At 29.8% G+C, this 15,276-nt stretch overlaps 7 protein-coding genes across 7 annotated transcripts; 5 read left to right on the plus strand and 2 right to left on the minus strand.

Moving 5' to 3' along the window:
- Nucleotides 1–34: 34 nt before the first annotated feature.
- On the plus strand, nt 35–1,444 carry TEP1 (putative phosphatidylinositol-3,4,5-trisphosphate 3-phosphatase; the record flags this gene model as incomplete). Its single annotated transcript, XM_064861095.1, has 1 exon — nt 35–1,444. The coding sequence occupies one exon, from the start codon at nt 35–37 to the stop codon at nt 1,442–1,444; it is 1,410 nt and encodes a 469-aa protein (XP_064717335.1).
- Nucleotides 1,445–1,594: 150 nt separating this feature from the next.
- Nucleotides 1,595–2,185, minus strand: LSM12 (Lsm12p; the record flags this gene model as incomplete). The annotated part of the gene is made up of 1 exon (XM_064861096.1): nt 1,595–2,185. The coding sequence occupies one exon, from the start codon at nt 2,183–2,185 to the stop codon at nt 1,595–1,597; it is 591 nt and encodes a 196-aa protein (XP_064717336.1).
- Nucleotides 2,186–2,804: 619 nt separating this feature from the next.
- On the plus strand, nt 2,805–5,948 carry FAR11 (Far11p; the record flags this gene model as incomplete). The annotated part of the gene is made up of 1 exon (XM_064861097.1): nt 2,805–5,948. The coding sequence occupies one exon, from the start codon at nt 2,805–2,807 to the stop codon at nt 5,946–5,948; it is 3,144 nt and encodes a 1,047-aa protein (XP_064717337.1).
- A 484-nt stretch (nt 5,949–6,432) lies between these two features.
- On the plus strand, nt 6,433–9,000 carry SPC98 (Spc98p; the record flags this gene model as incomplete). Its single annotated transcript, XM_064861098.1, has 1 exon — nt 6,433–9,000. One exon carries the CDS (start codon nt 6,433–6,435, stop codon nt 8,998–9,000), a length of 2,568 nt encoding a protein of 855 aa, XP_064717338.1.
- Nucleotides 9,001–10,213: 1,213 nt separating this feature from the next.
- Nucleotides 10,214–11,338, plus strand: PWA37_004620 (uncharacterized protein; the record flags this gene model as incomplete). Its single annotated transcript, XM_064861099.1, has 1 exon — nt 10,214–11,338. One exon carries the CDS (start codon nt 10,214–10,216, stop codon nt 11,336–11,338), a length of 1,125 nt encoding a protein of 374 aa, XP_064717339.1.
- Nucleotides 11,339–12,101: 763 nt separating this feature from the next.
- Nucleotides 12,102–12,446, plus strand: FPR1 (peptidylprolyl isomerase FPR1; the record flags this gene model as incomplete). The annotated part of the gene is made up of 1 exon (XM_064861100.1): nt 12,102–12,446. One exon carries the CDS (start codon nt 12,102–12,104, stop codon nt 12,444–12,446), a length of 345 nt encoding a protein of 114 aa, XP_064717340.1.
- A 166-nt stretch (nt 12,447–12,612) lies between these two features.
- EAF7 (Eaf7p) lies at nt 12,613–14,748 on the minus strand (the record flags this gene model as incomplete). Its single annotated transcript, XM_064861101.1, has 1 exon — nt 12,613–14,748. The coding sequence occupies one exon, from the start codon at nt 14,746–14,748 to the stop codon at nt 12,613–12,615; it is 2,136 nt and encodes a 711-aa protein (XP_064717341.1).
- Between the last annotated feature and the right edge of the window lie 528 nt (nt 14,749–15,276).

Genomic DNA, 15,276 nt, shown 5'->3' on the forward strand with positions numbered 1-15,276 from the left:
ATTAACTAATATATTACCGCCAATTTCTATATCAATGACAAGTTATTGCCATAATAATATGGGACTCTCTTGCGTGTTAAAAAAACTTTATCGATTACCGATGAATGTCAGTGAAAATAATTTAGGTTTACCGCTAGATATATCACATATTGAATCAGACTTGATTGTCTGCTCCTGTCCTGTGGTATCAACACACCGGTTATTATTTAGAAATAAATTAGACGATTTAATAACGTATCTAAATATCAGTTATGGATTGGGTAATTGGAAATTATACAATTTGAAAATAGAAGTTACTGATGCAGATTACACAGATAAAGACTTATTAAAAACTTTACAATTTCCTTCTGGTATTTTAGTAACCAAAAATGCATTTTGTAAAAGATTCTTAACCATGAAATATTCTCCCAAATATAAAATAATTGGACCATTAGAACCACAACAGGTATTTAATGATTCAAGTCAATTGAAAACCATATTGTTGCGAAAGGGTTGGTTAGACCATTATCCACCCCCATTCAAACTGTTACAAGATGTTATTGATGATATGCATCAATTTTTGGAGTCCAGTGATAATCATAAATGTATTGTCCATTGTAAAATGGGGAAAGGTAGATCTGGTACTATCTGCGTTGCATATTTAATGAAATATAGAAAAATGAATTTAGCTAATGCAATGGAAAGATTCACTGAAAATAGGTTTAAAAATCAGATTCTCACATCCGGTGTCACTATTAAATCCCAGATAAGATATTTGAATTATCATCAAAACTATTTATCATTTAATAATAATAACCAAAAGCTACTAATGAATGTGTTAAAGAATGATTATACCTTTATTATATCATCCATTTTAGTGAAAAATCCAAGTAGGATGTTTACTTCAAAAATTTTTACATGCTGGCTCAATTTCAAGAAATATAATCCAAGAAGAGATGGGGTAATTACATTGGAAAAATTAGATTTGACTAAACATGTCTGTAATTTCATAGCAACCCCACATATTGAAAACAATTCTAATAATTGTGATCTTGACGATAAAGTTATATCTAACTATGAAGGCAAACTAAAATTCCCATTGTATTTAAATGCAAATGATATTATGTTAGAATTTGAGATTACAATCAATCAAAAACCAATGTTATTAGATTCCTCATCGTTTTATACTGATAAAGATAATAGAAATATTGCATCTAGTAGTTTTAACGCTTTTAGTAAAACAACAAAACGGTTCAGAACAATGTATATATGGGTTAATGTATTATTTGAATTTTTGAATTCTACAGGATCTACTGATGAAACATTTAGAATTCCCAGTAAATTTGATGAAGATTTAAAAATTGCATTCAATTGGGATGAAATTGACACAATTGCAGGCTCTAAAAGAATTGGATTACATCTCTTTGAATCAATAGAATTTAATTTTGAAATGGGTAACAATTAGAGATACTAATGAATAAATCACTTGTGTTGTTAAAGAAAAAATGAGGAAAGATCTAGGAAAGTACTCTGAAGTTAATTTGTAAATTTATATTCATATATACATTTATATATGTTTACATTTATATTTACACTATATTTATCTTACATTATTTTAACCACCTTTTCTATCGGTATCACCATCTTTTGAGATAGGTGTAGAATCTCTGCTAGTCTTGATATTATCCCAACCTCTTTCGATGATTTTTTCAATTAGATTTATAGATTGTGTTTCATGCAATGTTATAATATTATCAATTTTATAAGGAGGAACAACTTTAATATCATCTAAAATGACGATATCTTTATCATCCCATCTAGTATCCGGGATAGTCTTATAAATCATGTCAAAAATAGTTTGACCTTCTGGGGTAACACCTTTCCCCTTTAAAAGACTATTTTTATTGGATCTTTCAATCTCTTGGTTCAAAAATGTTTCAATTCTATCCAAATTTACCATATATGGTTTAATTATTTGTTTTTTAAAGGAATTAGTACTGGGCTTATCACCAATAACTTGTAAACTTTTAATGAAGGAACATTTTATTATTCTAAAATCATAGAAACTCTGATTCTTTCTACTTGTCTGTAAAGTAATAGTGTTATTGACAGAGTTAAAAGAATAAATTTTACCTTCAGTAATCACATCAAGTAAATTGATGACTTTCACTTTAAAACCAATCACATGTTCTAAACTGATACTCATTTTAATAACTATCACAAATTCTCAGAGATTGTAGCAAAGATATAGTCTCTAATATTTTAGTAATGATGCGACAAAGACGAAAATATACTGAGAGACAGCTAATATAAAAGAAATGATATATAAAAATAAGACTTATCCTTTAAAATCCTCAAACTTCCCTTCAATGTGATCTAACAAATATAAGTCTTGTGACTCTGTGCCACTTGCTTGATAATATACCAATATACTTGCACTGTGCAATCAATTTGCAAAGCAATAGAAGGGCAGACAGGAAATAATACAAAGAACAAACAATGATAAGACTTTCTTCTCTTATTCCATTTGCAATCCAACCAACACGTATACTCTTCTTCTCCCTCCTGTTCTTCCTTCTGCTATCAATTTTGTCTCTTCCCTCCCCAGAAGGAAATTTAACGATTTTTTTTCCTGCCCAAACTTAACATAAATAAACAAGACAAAGGTGGAAAATACCAACAATTTAACATGAGGAGACACATGTTGTACTTGATAGGCAATCGTTCTTTTGAAAGATTGATCTTTATATAGATGGACAGCTTGAATTATCTAACTAGATCAATTGCTTGATTTACCATCAAATAACCTTCAATAGTCTGAAAGGATGAAAGAAAAACAGCCAATTTTTCGATCTGCATCTTTGAATGATTTGAAGAATGAGAATAATGTAAAGAAATCATATCTAAACTTTAGAGATGATATGAAGACTAATAGTTATGTCCAAAGAGACAATACTTATATTAGTAATTTTAATAACATCAATAACAACAGTAATGCCAGTAATATATTACGGCATGAGTTATTAAATGATTTAGATAATCTCTTACGGAATAAATTAAATTTGACCAATGATAACAAATCTACTATTTCTCCTCCTACCTCCTGTCTATCTTTTTCTTCTTCTAATAATAAATCTAGTCCCGTATTAAATCAACACTTTAATCCTATCAGATACATCAATAGTGGTAAATCAATTGCAAGTAATAGCGATCCAAGCTCTCCAACCAATAGCACGTTTCCCAATAATTTTGTACTAGATAACAATAATTCAATTGATACAAATAATGTAGGTGAAAATTCAAATGGCAATGAGGATTCAGAAGAAAATGATAATAATGCTGTCACAGAACAAGAGGATGAAGAATTTGCAAATGTAGATGAAATTGATGGTTTTATAACATCTGTGAATCAATTATCACCAAAAATTGATTTAAGAACACAAAATGATACCAACATTAACAACACTATTAATAAAAACCATAACAACAAAAGCGATAGTAACGGTAACAATGATAATTGCTTGCCTCCCACTAATGATACTGATGTAATTGATTACAATATGCCTGTAGGAGAAGAGTTTCAAAAAATTTTGGATAAAAGAGTATCTGAAATATGTGAAAACAACAGAACACATAAAAATATACCAGGACAGAGAATTGACTGGGTTTTAAAAGATTTTTATGATTTGAAAAGAGAGCTATCAGAATGGTTTACTAAAATTGATTATGTCTATCTAGATCAACTAAAATCAACATTCAATCAAAAAATCAAGAATCCTGAAACATTTGTTCAAGATTTTCAGTATAAGAAATCTATTATTGACAGGATCTTTCATAATTTTGATTTAATGATTGACTCTAATATTCAAATCATTGCTTATATTGCCTTAGGGACATATGAATATACAGAAAATTTGAATATCAATTTAGATATGATAAAAGAAAACAATCTTATTTTAATCGACTATCTCCCAATTATTATAGATCATTTCAAAGAAAAAGCATTATCATGTCAACACGATACTAAGAATTTGAAAAAAAAAACAGTGCTTCTCTTTTACTTATCCACTGTTTTGTTCTATATTGTCACTGTATGTATAGATCAGCGTGATGAATCTAAAGGATGTGTACAAAAAGCTATTAGTTTCATACATGCAAAAAAACTCATGCCATTTCTGACCAAATATGTTGAACATTGGAGATGGAATAGTAGACTATCCATGAGAATTAGAAATATTATCTCACTTCTCTTCAAAACGATAATCTTACAATTTGGTAATGAGAATGTTTATACAGATACAAAGAAAAAAATATACAGGTACCATGGTTTAGAGTTTAAATCAACCTCCAATAATAATACAAATAACGATGCTAGTAGTTTGAAGCAATCAAAAAAATTAAGTATATCACCTTTACACTATAGAGCATTTAGGGAAGACATTACTTCAAGATTCCCTAATTACGAATTACCAAAGTCTGAATTATCTGAAACAACAGTAGATGATTCTAATTCGCTATCACAATTCCTAGAGATACCAAGGTCAAAATCTAGAAGTGTTCTCAATTCATCTTTAGCTGTTCCTGAAAAACACTTGGCTACTCCATTTCCTTCGCCTCCATCATCTCCAACCTTTTCACAATTTAATGATAATGGAATAAAACCAAGAAAATCATTTCAAGCTAATATGGCTTACCCACAACTCTATCCTATAAACAATGGCATTGATGATAACTATCTATCTAGAATTATTTCACCTTTGGAGAATTTAGATAATAATGATAAATCAGTACCAGACTTTGACTATAAAAAAGATGTTCCCTTTAGTATAGAGGAAGCAGCTCATATATTAAATGATAATTTAAAAATAAAATTAAGTACTAAACAACTTTGGCATGAACGTAACCTCTTTATGTCTACCGAACGTGGTTGGCAAAAAGATAAGGAAGCAGCAAATATCAATGATTCTATGACAAATTCTATTAGTGATCACAAAGATGATCCGTTTAACTATCAATCTTTCAATAAAGGAAATGAACCCAATGAGTTACAAATCATGAACCGAATAGACACATATTATATGGATTGCTTAGCTAGTTTTAATTCCCTCATTTTTGTATTATTACAGACTATTGAATCCAATATTTCTAACAGCGAATATAGATATAAAAATGATCCGTCTAACTATAACACGTCCCATATTCAACCACAGTTGGAGATCATTAGAAGTAAGGAAATGCTTATGAGATCATGTTCTGGTATTTTGGTTTTATTATTAAAATGGTTTAAGTTGAATCATATTTTAAAATTTGAGCATTTTGCATCATTAATCTACGACTTTAAATATATAACTGTTTTTTCATCACTCTTGGGCAGCTATACGGATATATATCATGATAAGATTTTTAACAGACTAATAGAGCCAGATCATAGCATATGGGAAATATGTTCTCAATCAAACCCATTATATTCTACATCATTACAAGCCAATCCGGTGGAAAAGGACAAATACAATATAGCAATTCTATCTTCCTTTACAAATCTTTTCAAAATTCTACGGTACATTACTAGGGACAAAACACATAGACTGAAAAGTCTACCATTATCCATAGGTTTTCTTTTCAAGAAATATTACAAAGTATTTTGTCTAGAAACATATCATCCAATGTTGAAAATAGTTAAAGAACTCACACCATTCAAAAATAAACGTTGGAAATCCGAACATATGGACCTGATATCTGGAGTCTACCTTTATGAAAGATTAGAATTAATTGACAATTGGGTTACTGGAAAAGATATAGCTGGTGAATTGAATGATGCTGGTGGGCAAGAAATTGCACTAAGAGCCTTACTGCAATTTTATAACTTTAATCATTACAAACAGTCAATGGAAGATTTGGGATACATTGAAATGTCAGAATCAAATGCTAATTTTAGTTCTAACACGCAAGATCCTTACTCTTCCATGTAATTAATTATTGCTACTTCTATCTATTTATAAATATATGTGTTTAAGTGTTGAATATATTCTGTAATCTTGTTTTTCCTATCTTTCTCTAACCCCAAATATAAAGTAACTTACGCTATATAGCTTTTCTAAAAGGTATTTTCTTAAAATATATTCATCACGGATCATCTTACAAGTATTCTATTACGCAGTATTGTTATCATTACTGTTCTCCTACCATGCTATCTTTATTTGAAAAGGCACTACAGTTAGTAAATAGTTATTTTTCTGTTTTGTGACACGTTAATTTATTTTGTTTTTCAATGAAATTTCTTCATTTAAAGTAGTGAAAAAAAAAATTACAAAAATGTAAACAAACAATTTGAAGATCTTTAAAATTGATAACAAAGACGTAACCACTAGAAGAATATTGCTAGGCAAATATTTTGCATCATACCAGTCAATTACCAAAAGTAAACGATAAAAATAAATAAAGAACATATTCTGAATGGATATCCAGGATAGATTATTTTTGGTGTTAGAGGCCCTAGCTCCTCACGGATTTCCTGATTCATTAATACGATCATTTGTTCAACAATTTTCACGCTTATTAGCTAATCCAAACAGGTCACCAGCAGAATTAGAACGACTGATTTTTGAATTTAGAAACAAAACCAGATTGTTTCCTGCGTTTGAAAGACTATGGTCTAAATTAGATGATTTTGTACGTCCTATTTTCACGATGTCAGATAAAAGTAGCATTATGACATTCATAAATAACTTTTATCTCAAACTCCAAGAGCAAGAGCAGCTACAATCTTCCATTGGAAATACATATGATTCTGGATTAGAACTGAATAAACTAAATTTAAATAACCATGATCAATATATTCAGCCATTGCATTCAAACTATCATTTACCCAGTTTATATGCTGAATCCTTTGAAACGGTGGATAAGATTTCTGATAAAAGGTCTTTATATTCCTCACATTATGGCCAAGGACCTCTTATAAATACAAACTCGTCATCTATGAGCAAAATAGTAGAACCATTTTATATCAATACAATACCAGAAGACGATATTCTTAAATCTGTGTTTTATACATTGTTAGGTGCCTCTTCAAGTATGTTCCCAATTGAATCCAATAAAATACAAATACCAAATAACATTCCAAATAGTACAAGTGGCATATTACATTTAATCTTTGAAGCTGGATTATTATATATAAAATTAATTTCGAAGGTAGAGCAGAATAGACACATACATGTTTCTCCAATGAAAAAAGCTCTATTGACTAAACTAAACGACCATTTGCACAGCTATACTAAATATGTTAATACGTTAAGTCATATGCCTGAGATTAAAACTTTAAAAGGGCTCTACAACAAATTGTTTACACCCATTCTTCAATTAAGAGTGTATGAAAAGATCCTATCCAATTTTGAATCCGTTAGAGGTGATGAGTATTTGACGAAATTCCATTCCCTTAATTCACATGGTAATATGCTCATTCGAACTATTACTAAAGAACTTTATAATTCCTTAATCATATTTTATTATGACTATATGCTAAAATGGCTGACTCTAAGCAAATTAGAATCTACTTTTGAGGAATTTTTCATTGAATATAATTCTAGTCAACTTTATATCCCTTATAAATTAAATTATAAAAAGATCCCGGATTTTATTCCCGAAAATATAGCAAAGAAAATTTTTATTATAGGTAAAACGTGTATTTATTTGACTAAATACTGTAATGAACTACAATGGGCAAATAACTTTTCACAGAAATTTATTCAATGTTTCCATAAATTAAATCCTATTTCAGGCTTTTCATTATTTTTTGAGACTGTGCAAAAACAATATACCGAGATTGTGAATTATACATGGGATGTCTTATTGAATAAACAGTATTTCAGAGAGACCATCCATATGTTACGAGATGTTTTATTAATGGGTAAAGATGACTTAATTAGTTCAATAATTCACAATGCTAAAGATATACTAAATGAAAACTCATCCTCACTAAATTCATATATTTACACTAGAATACTGTCAGATGCAATACAACAATCTTCATTGAAAAATTACTGTAATCGTCATGATAACAATGCATTAATAAATAGGTTGGATTCCAGAGTACTAGATTTAGGACAACAGTTGAGTGGATGGGACGTATTTACTTTAGAATACGATATTCCACCTGTTTTGTCCATAATATTAAACGTAAATAGACAAGACGGTAGAAAAGAATATCTTCGAATATTTAATTTTTTGTGGAAATTTAAAAGAATTGATTATTTATATAACAAAGAGATGATTAGAACCAAAGAAATAATTCACTCTTTTAAAACTTTGAGGATACACAATAGTATGGTAAGGGACATTATAAACAAATTATCAAAACTGTCTATTCTTCGGTCACAATTACACCAATTCAATAGTAAAGTAGAGTCATTTTATTTTCAACACATTATTGCATCTAAATTTAACCAACTAGAACATGATTTACAACTAGATAACCTGTCTGCTGACAATACAAAGAATGAATTAGTTACATTACCAAATGGGCTTGTAGTGTTTAACGACTTATTAAAACCTTCTATTAATATTTTGGATTTCACATGTAATAATAATACTAATAATGATAATAATAATGATAATGCAAATATTACTGATAAGCAATATCATCCAAATCTAAACATTGAACAAATATACACTATACATAATAAATTTTTAAATGATATTTTATCACATCCTTTACTGTCATCAAGTATAAAAGCTTCATATTCCGATAAACCATATCCAACTACATTAATAGAAATTTTCTCCACAATGAGAGATTTCATTTCGAATTTTACCAAATTACATGATATAGCACATCAATTATTTATTCAAATATCATTAGAGTCGAATTATAATGAATTGTCAAACAGTCTCGAACAATTCAACGAAACCTCATTCTATATGGTTCATAATTATAGACACTTTAAATATCAACAAAATGTATTCATCAGGGATTTAAGACACGATAAAAATGACTTAATAGTTAAATTAGGGAAGTTGTTGAAATGAAGTAATAAAAACCAAAAAAATGAGATTGCATTTTTATACTTTATATAGAAACCTATGTAATATTACAAATAATAGAGAAGAGTCTTCAGAAATGAAATAAACGAAAGTTACTAATTGCCGATAAGAGATATATAAACTGATATCTATATTATATCTTTATGTCAGTAATAATCAATCACAGAAATTAAGAGAAATATTTGTTACAGACCATTAAAAACAATATGTGTATATATACATATGAATAAATACGTTGTAATTATTGTTCTCTTTTTCTTATTTTCCCTTTATTTCTTAAATGACAGTAATATTTACTCTTTTGTGTTATCCATAACCACAAGAATACTATTAAGAATTTACTATAACAGCCCTAGCTCGATGTCAAAAAGATAAAAAAACAAAGCTAATAATGATCTACTACATCTTCCATCTCGAGTAATACTAAGATTCGTAAATTCCTAACACTCAACTGAGTGTAAAACAAACCTCAATGCTCAGCAGTACAAATACTTCAGAGTAGAAGCTCCATTAACTATAATATAATTTTGTTTCTAACCCGCTAATTGCCAAACGTTGCTTAGTAAGCAGACCTCCCACTACCCACGGTTTAATTCTCTTTTCTTTTTCTTCGTTTTTCTTCTGTGTTCTTTTTCTTTGTTCTCGAAATCTCAAATTCGGATCCAAAACTTTTAAAGCCGCACATGAGAGAGGAAATGTGACGCAGAAAGACGGCATATATTCAGACACGCAAAAGTATAGAAGAGAATACCACAGAACAAAGATTAAGATGCCCCAACACTTAGAGAACTAAGAGTAAGTGACAGAGAGTCAAGAAGGGCATTAAAAAGAAAAGAAAAGAAAAAAAAAAATAATTCGAATGCATATTTAGAGGATAAGAAGGCTTACTAAGAACTATCTAGTTTTCATTTCATTGTTTCTTTTTCCTTCTTTCTTTTCCCCTTTCCCTTTTCTCCTTAAAATATCAATTGATTCAAAAAAAAAGGAGTATATAAAACAAGAAAATATGGATAAAAGACCTTGAACCATTGAACTTCAATATTAAATTTCAATTAACAAATCAGTCACATTGATCAAATCAACAGAATATTTCTATTATTGGAAATATCTTAGAAAAGAAAAAACAAACAAACTATTACCACTTTTATTGCTATTACTAGTATAACTAAAATTAACAATTATATATATTATATGAACCATGTCCTTACCAATTACTATGAAAGCCGTTGTTATTGAAGGTGACAAACCTGTTGTCAAGGATAATGTCCCTTTGCCAGAATTGGAAAATGGTTTCATGTTAGTCAAACCAAAAGCTGTTGCCGGCAATCCAACAGATTGGAAACATATATCCTATAAAATAGGTCCCCAAGGTTCAATTTTAGGTTGTGATGTGGCTGGTGAGATTGTCAAATTAGGCCCTGGTGTAGATTCAAACGTATTCCATGTTGGTGATTATGTATATGGGTTTGTGCATGGTGCTTCTGTAAGATTTCCAACAAATGGTGCATTCGCTCAATATGTGGCTTTAGATTCTGGTATTGCCTACAAGGCTCCCAAAACTATGACATTGAGCGGTCAGGAAAGAATCCCTGAAGGCCCAGTCACAACTTTCGAGGCTGCAGCTTCTTTACCTGTCTCCATTACCACTGCTGGTGTAGCACTACACCGTGAATTTGGATTAAAACTAGATTACACTGGTGCAAAACCACAAAGAGATTTTCCGGTCTTGTTCTGGGGTGGTGCCACTGGGGTTGGTCAACATCTAATTCAAATTGCAAAACAAATTAACGGTTATTCGAAGATTATCGTAGTGGCCTCTAAAAAACACGAACAAATATTAAAGGAATATGGTGCTGATGAATTATTTGACTACCATGATGAAAACGTAATTGAACAAATTAAGAGCAAATATCCAAATATTCAACATCTAGTCGACTGTGTGTCCAACACCACCACTATTCAACAAACTTATAAATGTGCATCCGAAGATCATGATGCAACTATTTTACAACTAGTCACGCTTTCTATAAATGATATTAAGCCAGAAGACAGAAGAAACAATAAAAAGATCATTGGTACTTTACTATATAAAGCTGGGGGTCACGATGTCCCATTTGGAAGCTTCACTTTACCAGCCGACCCTGAATATAGAAAGGATACCCATGAAGTCATAAAATTCTTGAATCCAAAGTTAGACAAAGGTGATATTCATCATATCCCAATTAAGGTGTACTCAAATGGATTATGTGATATCCCACAAATCATGGATGATATTAAGAATAATAGAAACTCTGGTGAAAAATTAGTTGCTGTTTTTAAATAGACACTTCCTCAAATAGATAAAAAAAAATAAAACTTACTAATTATTTATAACCGCATGCTTTCATCTCTTTCGCTACGTCTCTCTCTCTGTATATGCGTACATAAATACATACATACATACATACACATATATATATAAGTGTGTATATGAAAGTTAGATACTTGCTTTATCTTCTCAATAAAATATGTTGCCTACTTTATAACTCGGACCCAAGAAAAAAAAAGAGTTGTGATATCTTGTTTAATTTTTCTTTTTGTCTGTAATCTTTTCTTTTTTTTCTCTCTTCTTTTCCCATTCTCTCAGAAAACAATTAAAAAAATTTTTTTTAATTGTTTTCCTTTTCTTTTTCTATCGAACATCTTCTCGATCAAAACTTTTATAGAGGAAAAGAAGAGCAAAAAAAAATAGAAATAAAAAAACTAAACAAATAATGCACTTTGGAGTATCTTTTGAGAAATATAAAGCAGGAAAAAAAAATAGTTGATTTCACCTTATTCTTTGTTTTTTTTTTTTTTATTCTTTCCTTTGATTACATCTACTTTTGACTATCCTTGGAACCCTCCATACGTTCTCTTCCACTTGCCGATTTGTTCTGTTTGATCTTAATGTTGCTTCTTTGCCTTTATCTTGCTCAATGTTTTCCTTTCTTTCTGTATTTTTTTCTTGTCTGGTTTCATAGCTATGTACAAAGAATAAATAAATAAACACATTTAAAATTATTTATAAAAATCAAAAAAACAAACAAACAAACAAATAAATAAAAATGTCTGAAATTATTGAAGGTAACGTTAAAATTGACAGATTATCCCCAGGTGATGGTGTCACTTTCCCTAAAGTCGGTGATTTAGTTACCATCCACTACACTGGTACTTTAGAAAACGGTTCCAAATTCGACTCTTCCTTGGATAGAGGTTCTCCATTCCAATGTAACATTGGTGTTGGTCAAGTTATTCGTGGTTGGGATGTTGCTATTCCAAAATTATCTGTCGGTGAAAAGGCTAGAATTACTATTCCAGGTGCTTACGCCTATGGTGAACGTGGTTTCCCAGGTTTAATCCCACCAATGGCTACCTTGGTTTTTGATGTCGAATTATTAAAAGTTAACTAATTTTTTTATAAGCATTATATAATAGATAGATGCTATTTTTTATTTTATTTTTATTTCAAAAAAAAAAACTACTTTTTTACATGTAAAATGCTTTTCTTCTTTCTTTCTTTCTTTTTACTTTATTTAATATTACACACATATTCCAACGTCTATTTTATATATCTATCTATTTTTTCTTTCTTAATCTAGTTGAAAATCTAGTTGGTTCTAATGTCCTATTTGAATTCTTCCTTTTACCTCTTTTTGATGATATACTTGAAGACACTATTTCCTCTCCATTCGGCTGATTTTCACTGTCCTCAGTATTTACTACTTTAGCATATGATGAATGTCTTGTTCTTTTAGCAAGCGGCTCATTATCAATCATATCTTGTTCTGTATCTAACTTATGCTTTAAATTTGTTTTTTCATCTTCTACATTCTTCTTCTCCTCTGTTGACTGGTCATCGAACACTTTAACGGGCTCTACACTTGATTCACTATTTGTTTCGTCCGAATGGACCTTTCTTCTTAATCTTGATGATATCCTATGTGCACGTGGATATACTCGTTTCCTTCTGTTTTTTTGTGGAATATCTTGCTCCTGATTTTCATATTCATTTGATTCTTCACTCTTTTTCTTTTCTTCGTTATCATCTATCTCACCTCTTTTTTCATCTTTTATTCTTTCTTCTCCTTCTTTTAATGATAGTTCCTTATTTTCCAAATTTTTGGCAACTACCTCTATATTGTCTTCTGTTGTTTTATTGTTCTTCTTCTCATCTTGATTTTTATACAATAAATTATCATGATTTTCTAATGGTGTTTTACTTTCCTTTTGTAACTCTTGCATTTCAATAGTTTTTTTAACTTCTTTATCCAATACCATCTTTTCTCCTTCTTCTCTCTCGATTTCTAATTGCTTCTTTTGTATCTGTTGCACTGGCTCTGTCCTCTCTTTCTCTTGCAATTCTTTTTCTAAATCATCTTGTGTCGTTGTTTCTTCACTTACTCCCCCCTGGAAATCCTTCTGTTTTATTGCATGACTCATATCTTTACTGGATTCTTTTTGTATACTCTCTTTTGGTTCTTTGTTTTCTTCTTTTCGCAATTTTTGCCCTTCTCGTTTTGATCCTTCTATTGGTTGCTTCATTTCTTTTTCTTTTTCTTTTTCTTTATTTAAAATAGTCTGTTCATTTACCTGAATATTTTCAGATTCATTACTTGTCTTATCCAATACTAAATTCCCCTGTTTCTCTATATTCTCAATTTCATAATTCAACTCGGTTTTAGTCTCTGTTTGACTTTCAATTTTATTATCATTTTCAAGATTTTCTACTATAACACCTTGATCGTGTATCTTGAAGCTAGAATCTTTATGTTTTTCAATTGTATCAGTATCCTTAACATTTTCCACTGTTTTTTTTTTAGTATTTGCTTGAGTAATAATGCTTTCATAATTTCCATTTTCCATTTTCTCTTCTTTAATCTCTTCAATCTTTTCAACATCCTTTTGTGTTGACTCTGTATGATTTGTTTGTATGTTATTATTATTCTCATTTTGTTCCCTATCTTTCGAGATATCTTCATTATTTTTATATGATCCGTATGAGCTATTAAATTTTTCGGCGATTTTCTCTTTGTCTTCTATTTCTTCCTTTATATTATTATCTATATTTCCACTTGCTAATACTTTTTCTTGTTCCGTTACGTTTTGATTTTGAGATTGAATATTATTAGCTTTCATAAATTTTTTATTATCTTCTATTGTTATTTCACCAACGTTTTTAGTAAAATTAACCCTAGACCGACCATCTTTATTAATATCCTTTTCTTTATTTGCAACAGAGTTTTTCTTTTTAATAGCTTTAGATAATATTAAATCACCATATTCATCCCATGGTAATGAAAAATCTTTAGTTTCTGTCATTAACCTGTACCTATTTTGAAACAACCTAGTATTGTTAAACTGTGAATTATTTTCAATCAACTTCAATTCATCAATAAACAACTTTTCATGAGCTGCATGCTTCTCATTATTCTCAGTGTCATCATGATTAATCATGAATTCATTTTCTATTCTATTTGCCTCATCTAAATTATAATATTGTTTTAGTTTCAACCAAATATCTTTAGATGTAAACAATTTCGGTGGTCTGTGATAACTTTCCTTTTGTAAAGTAATAACTGGATACTTATCTGGATTGTTCATTCTTTCCAAAATACAAAACATATGAAAATGCCTGTGTATACCTACCGGTTTAAATTCCGATACCCAGCGAAATAGCCTAATTTCATCTACTATATTCCAATCAACTGCCATAACTTTCTCATTCAATTGTCTGTTGTGTCTATTACTGAATTAGTATTAATTAAAGACTATGTATGTATCCACGAAAATAATTATTCTTATTACAGGAGGACAGAGTCTCATTATCAGCATCAACTATTTCTGACATTCTCTATTCATTATCTTTGTCTTGTTTTATTGATCTTTATCCTATATATTGTTTAAGGGCTCATCATTTCTAGGAATAACACTAGGGTTGATGGAAAACAAAAAAGTTAGGGTTATAAATCAAACTAACATCCATACACCTATAAAAATCATATTACACGAACATCCTTACATCCCAACAAGCTTTTTTTTTGTTTTCTCCAGAAATTGAAAAGAAGGAAAACTGTGAACAGAAGATAAAGAAAAAAAAAAAAAAGAAACCGAAAAAGAAAAGAATAAGGACAAAAATTCATTGGAACGTTCAGTTGAAATGCTGATCCGAGCTGTAACGTCCCTTTTCAGTTCAAGCTCTCTCTTACTAATCACTTTGTGTCACCACTATAGACTCATATC

Source organism: Arxiozyma heterogenica, assembly GCF_036370985.1.
Source record: "Arxiozyma heterogenica strain weizmannii chromosome Unknown scaffold_6, whole genome shotgun sequence".
NCBI classification, from domain to species: Eukaryota; Fungi; Ascomycota; class Saccharomycetes; order Saccharomycetales; family Saccharomycetaceae; genus Arxiozyma; species Arxiozyma heterogenica.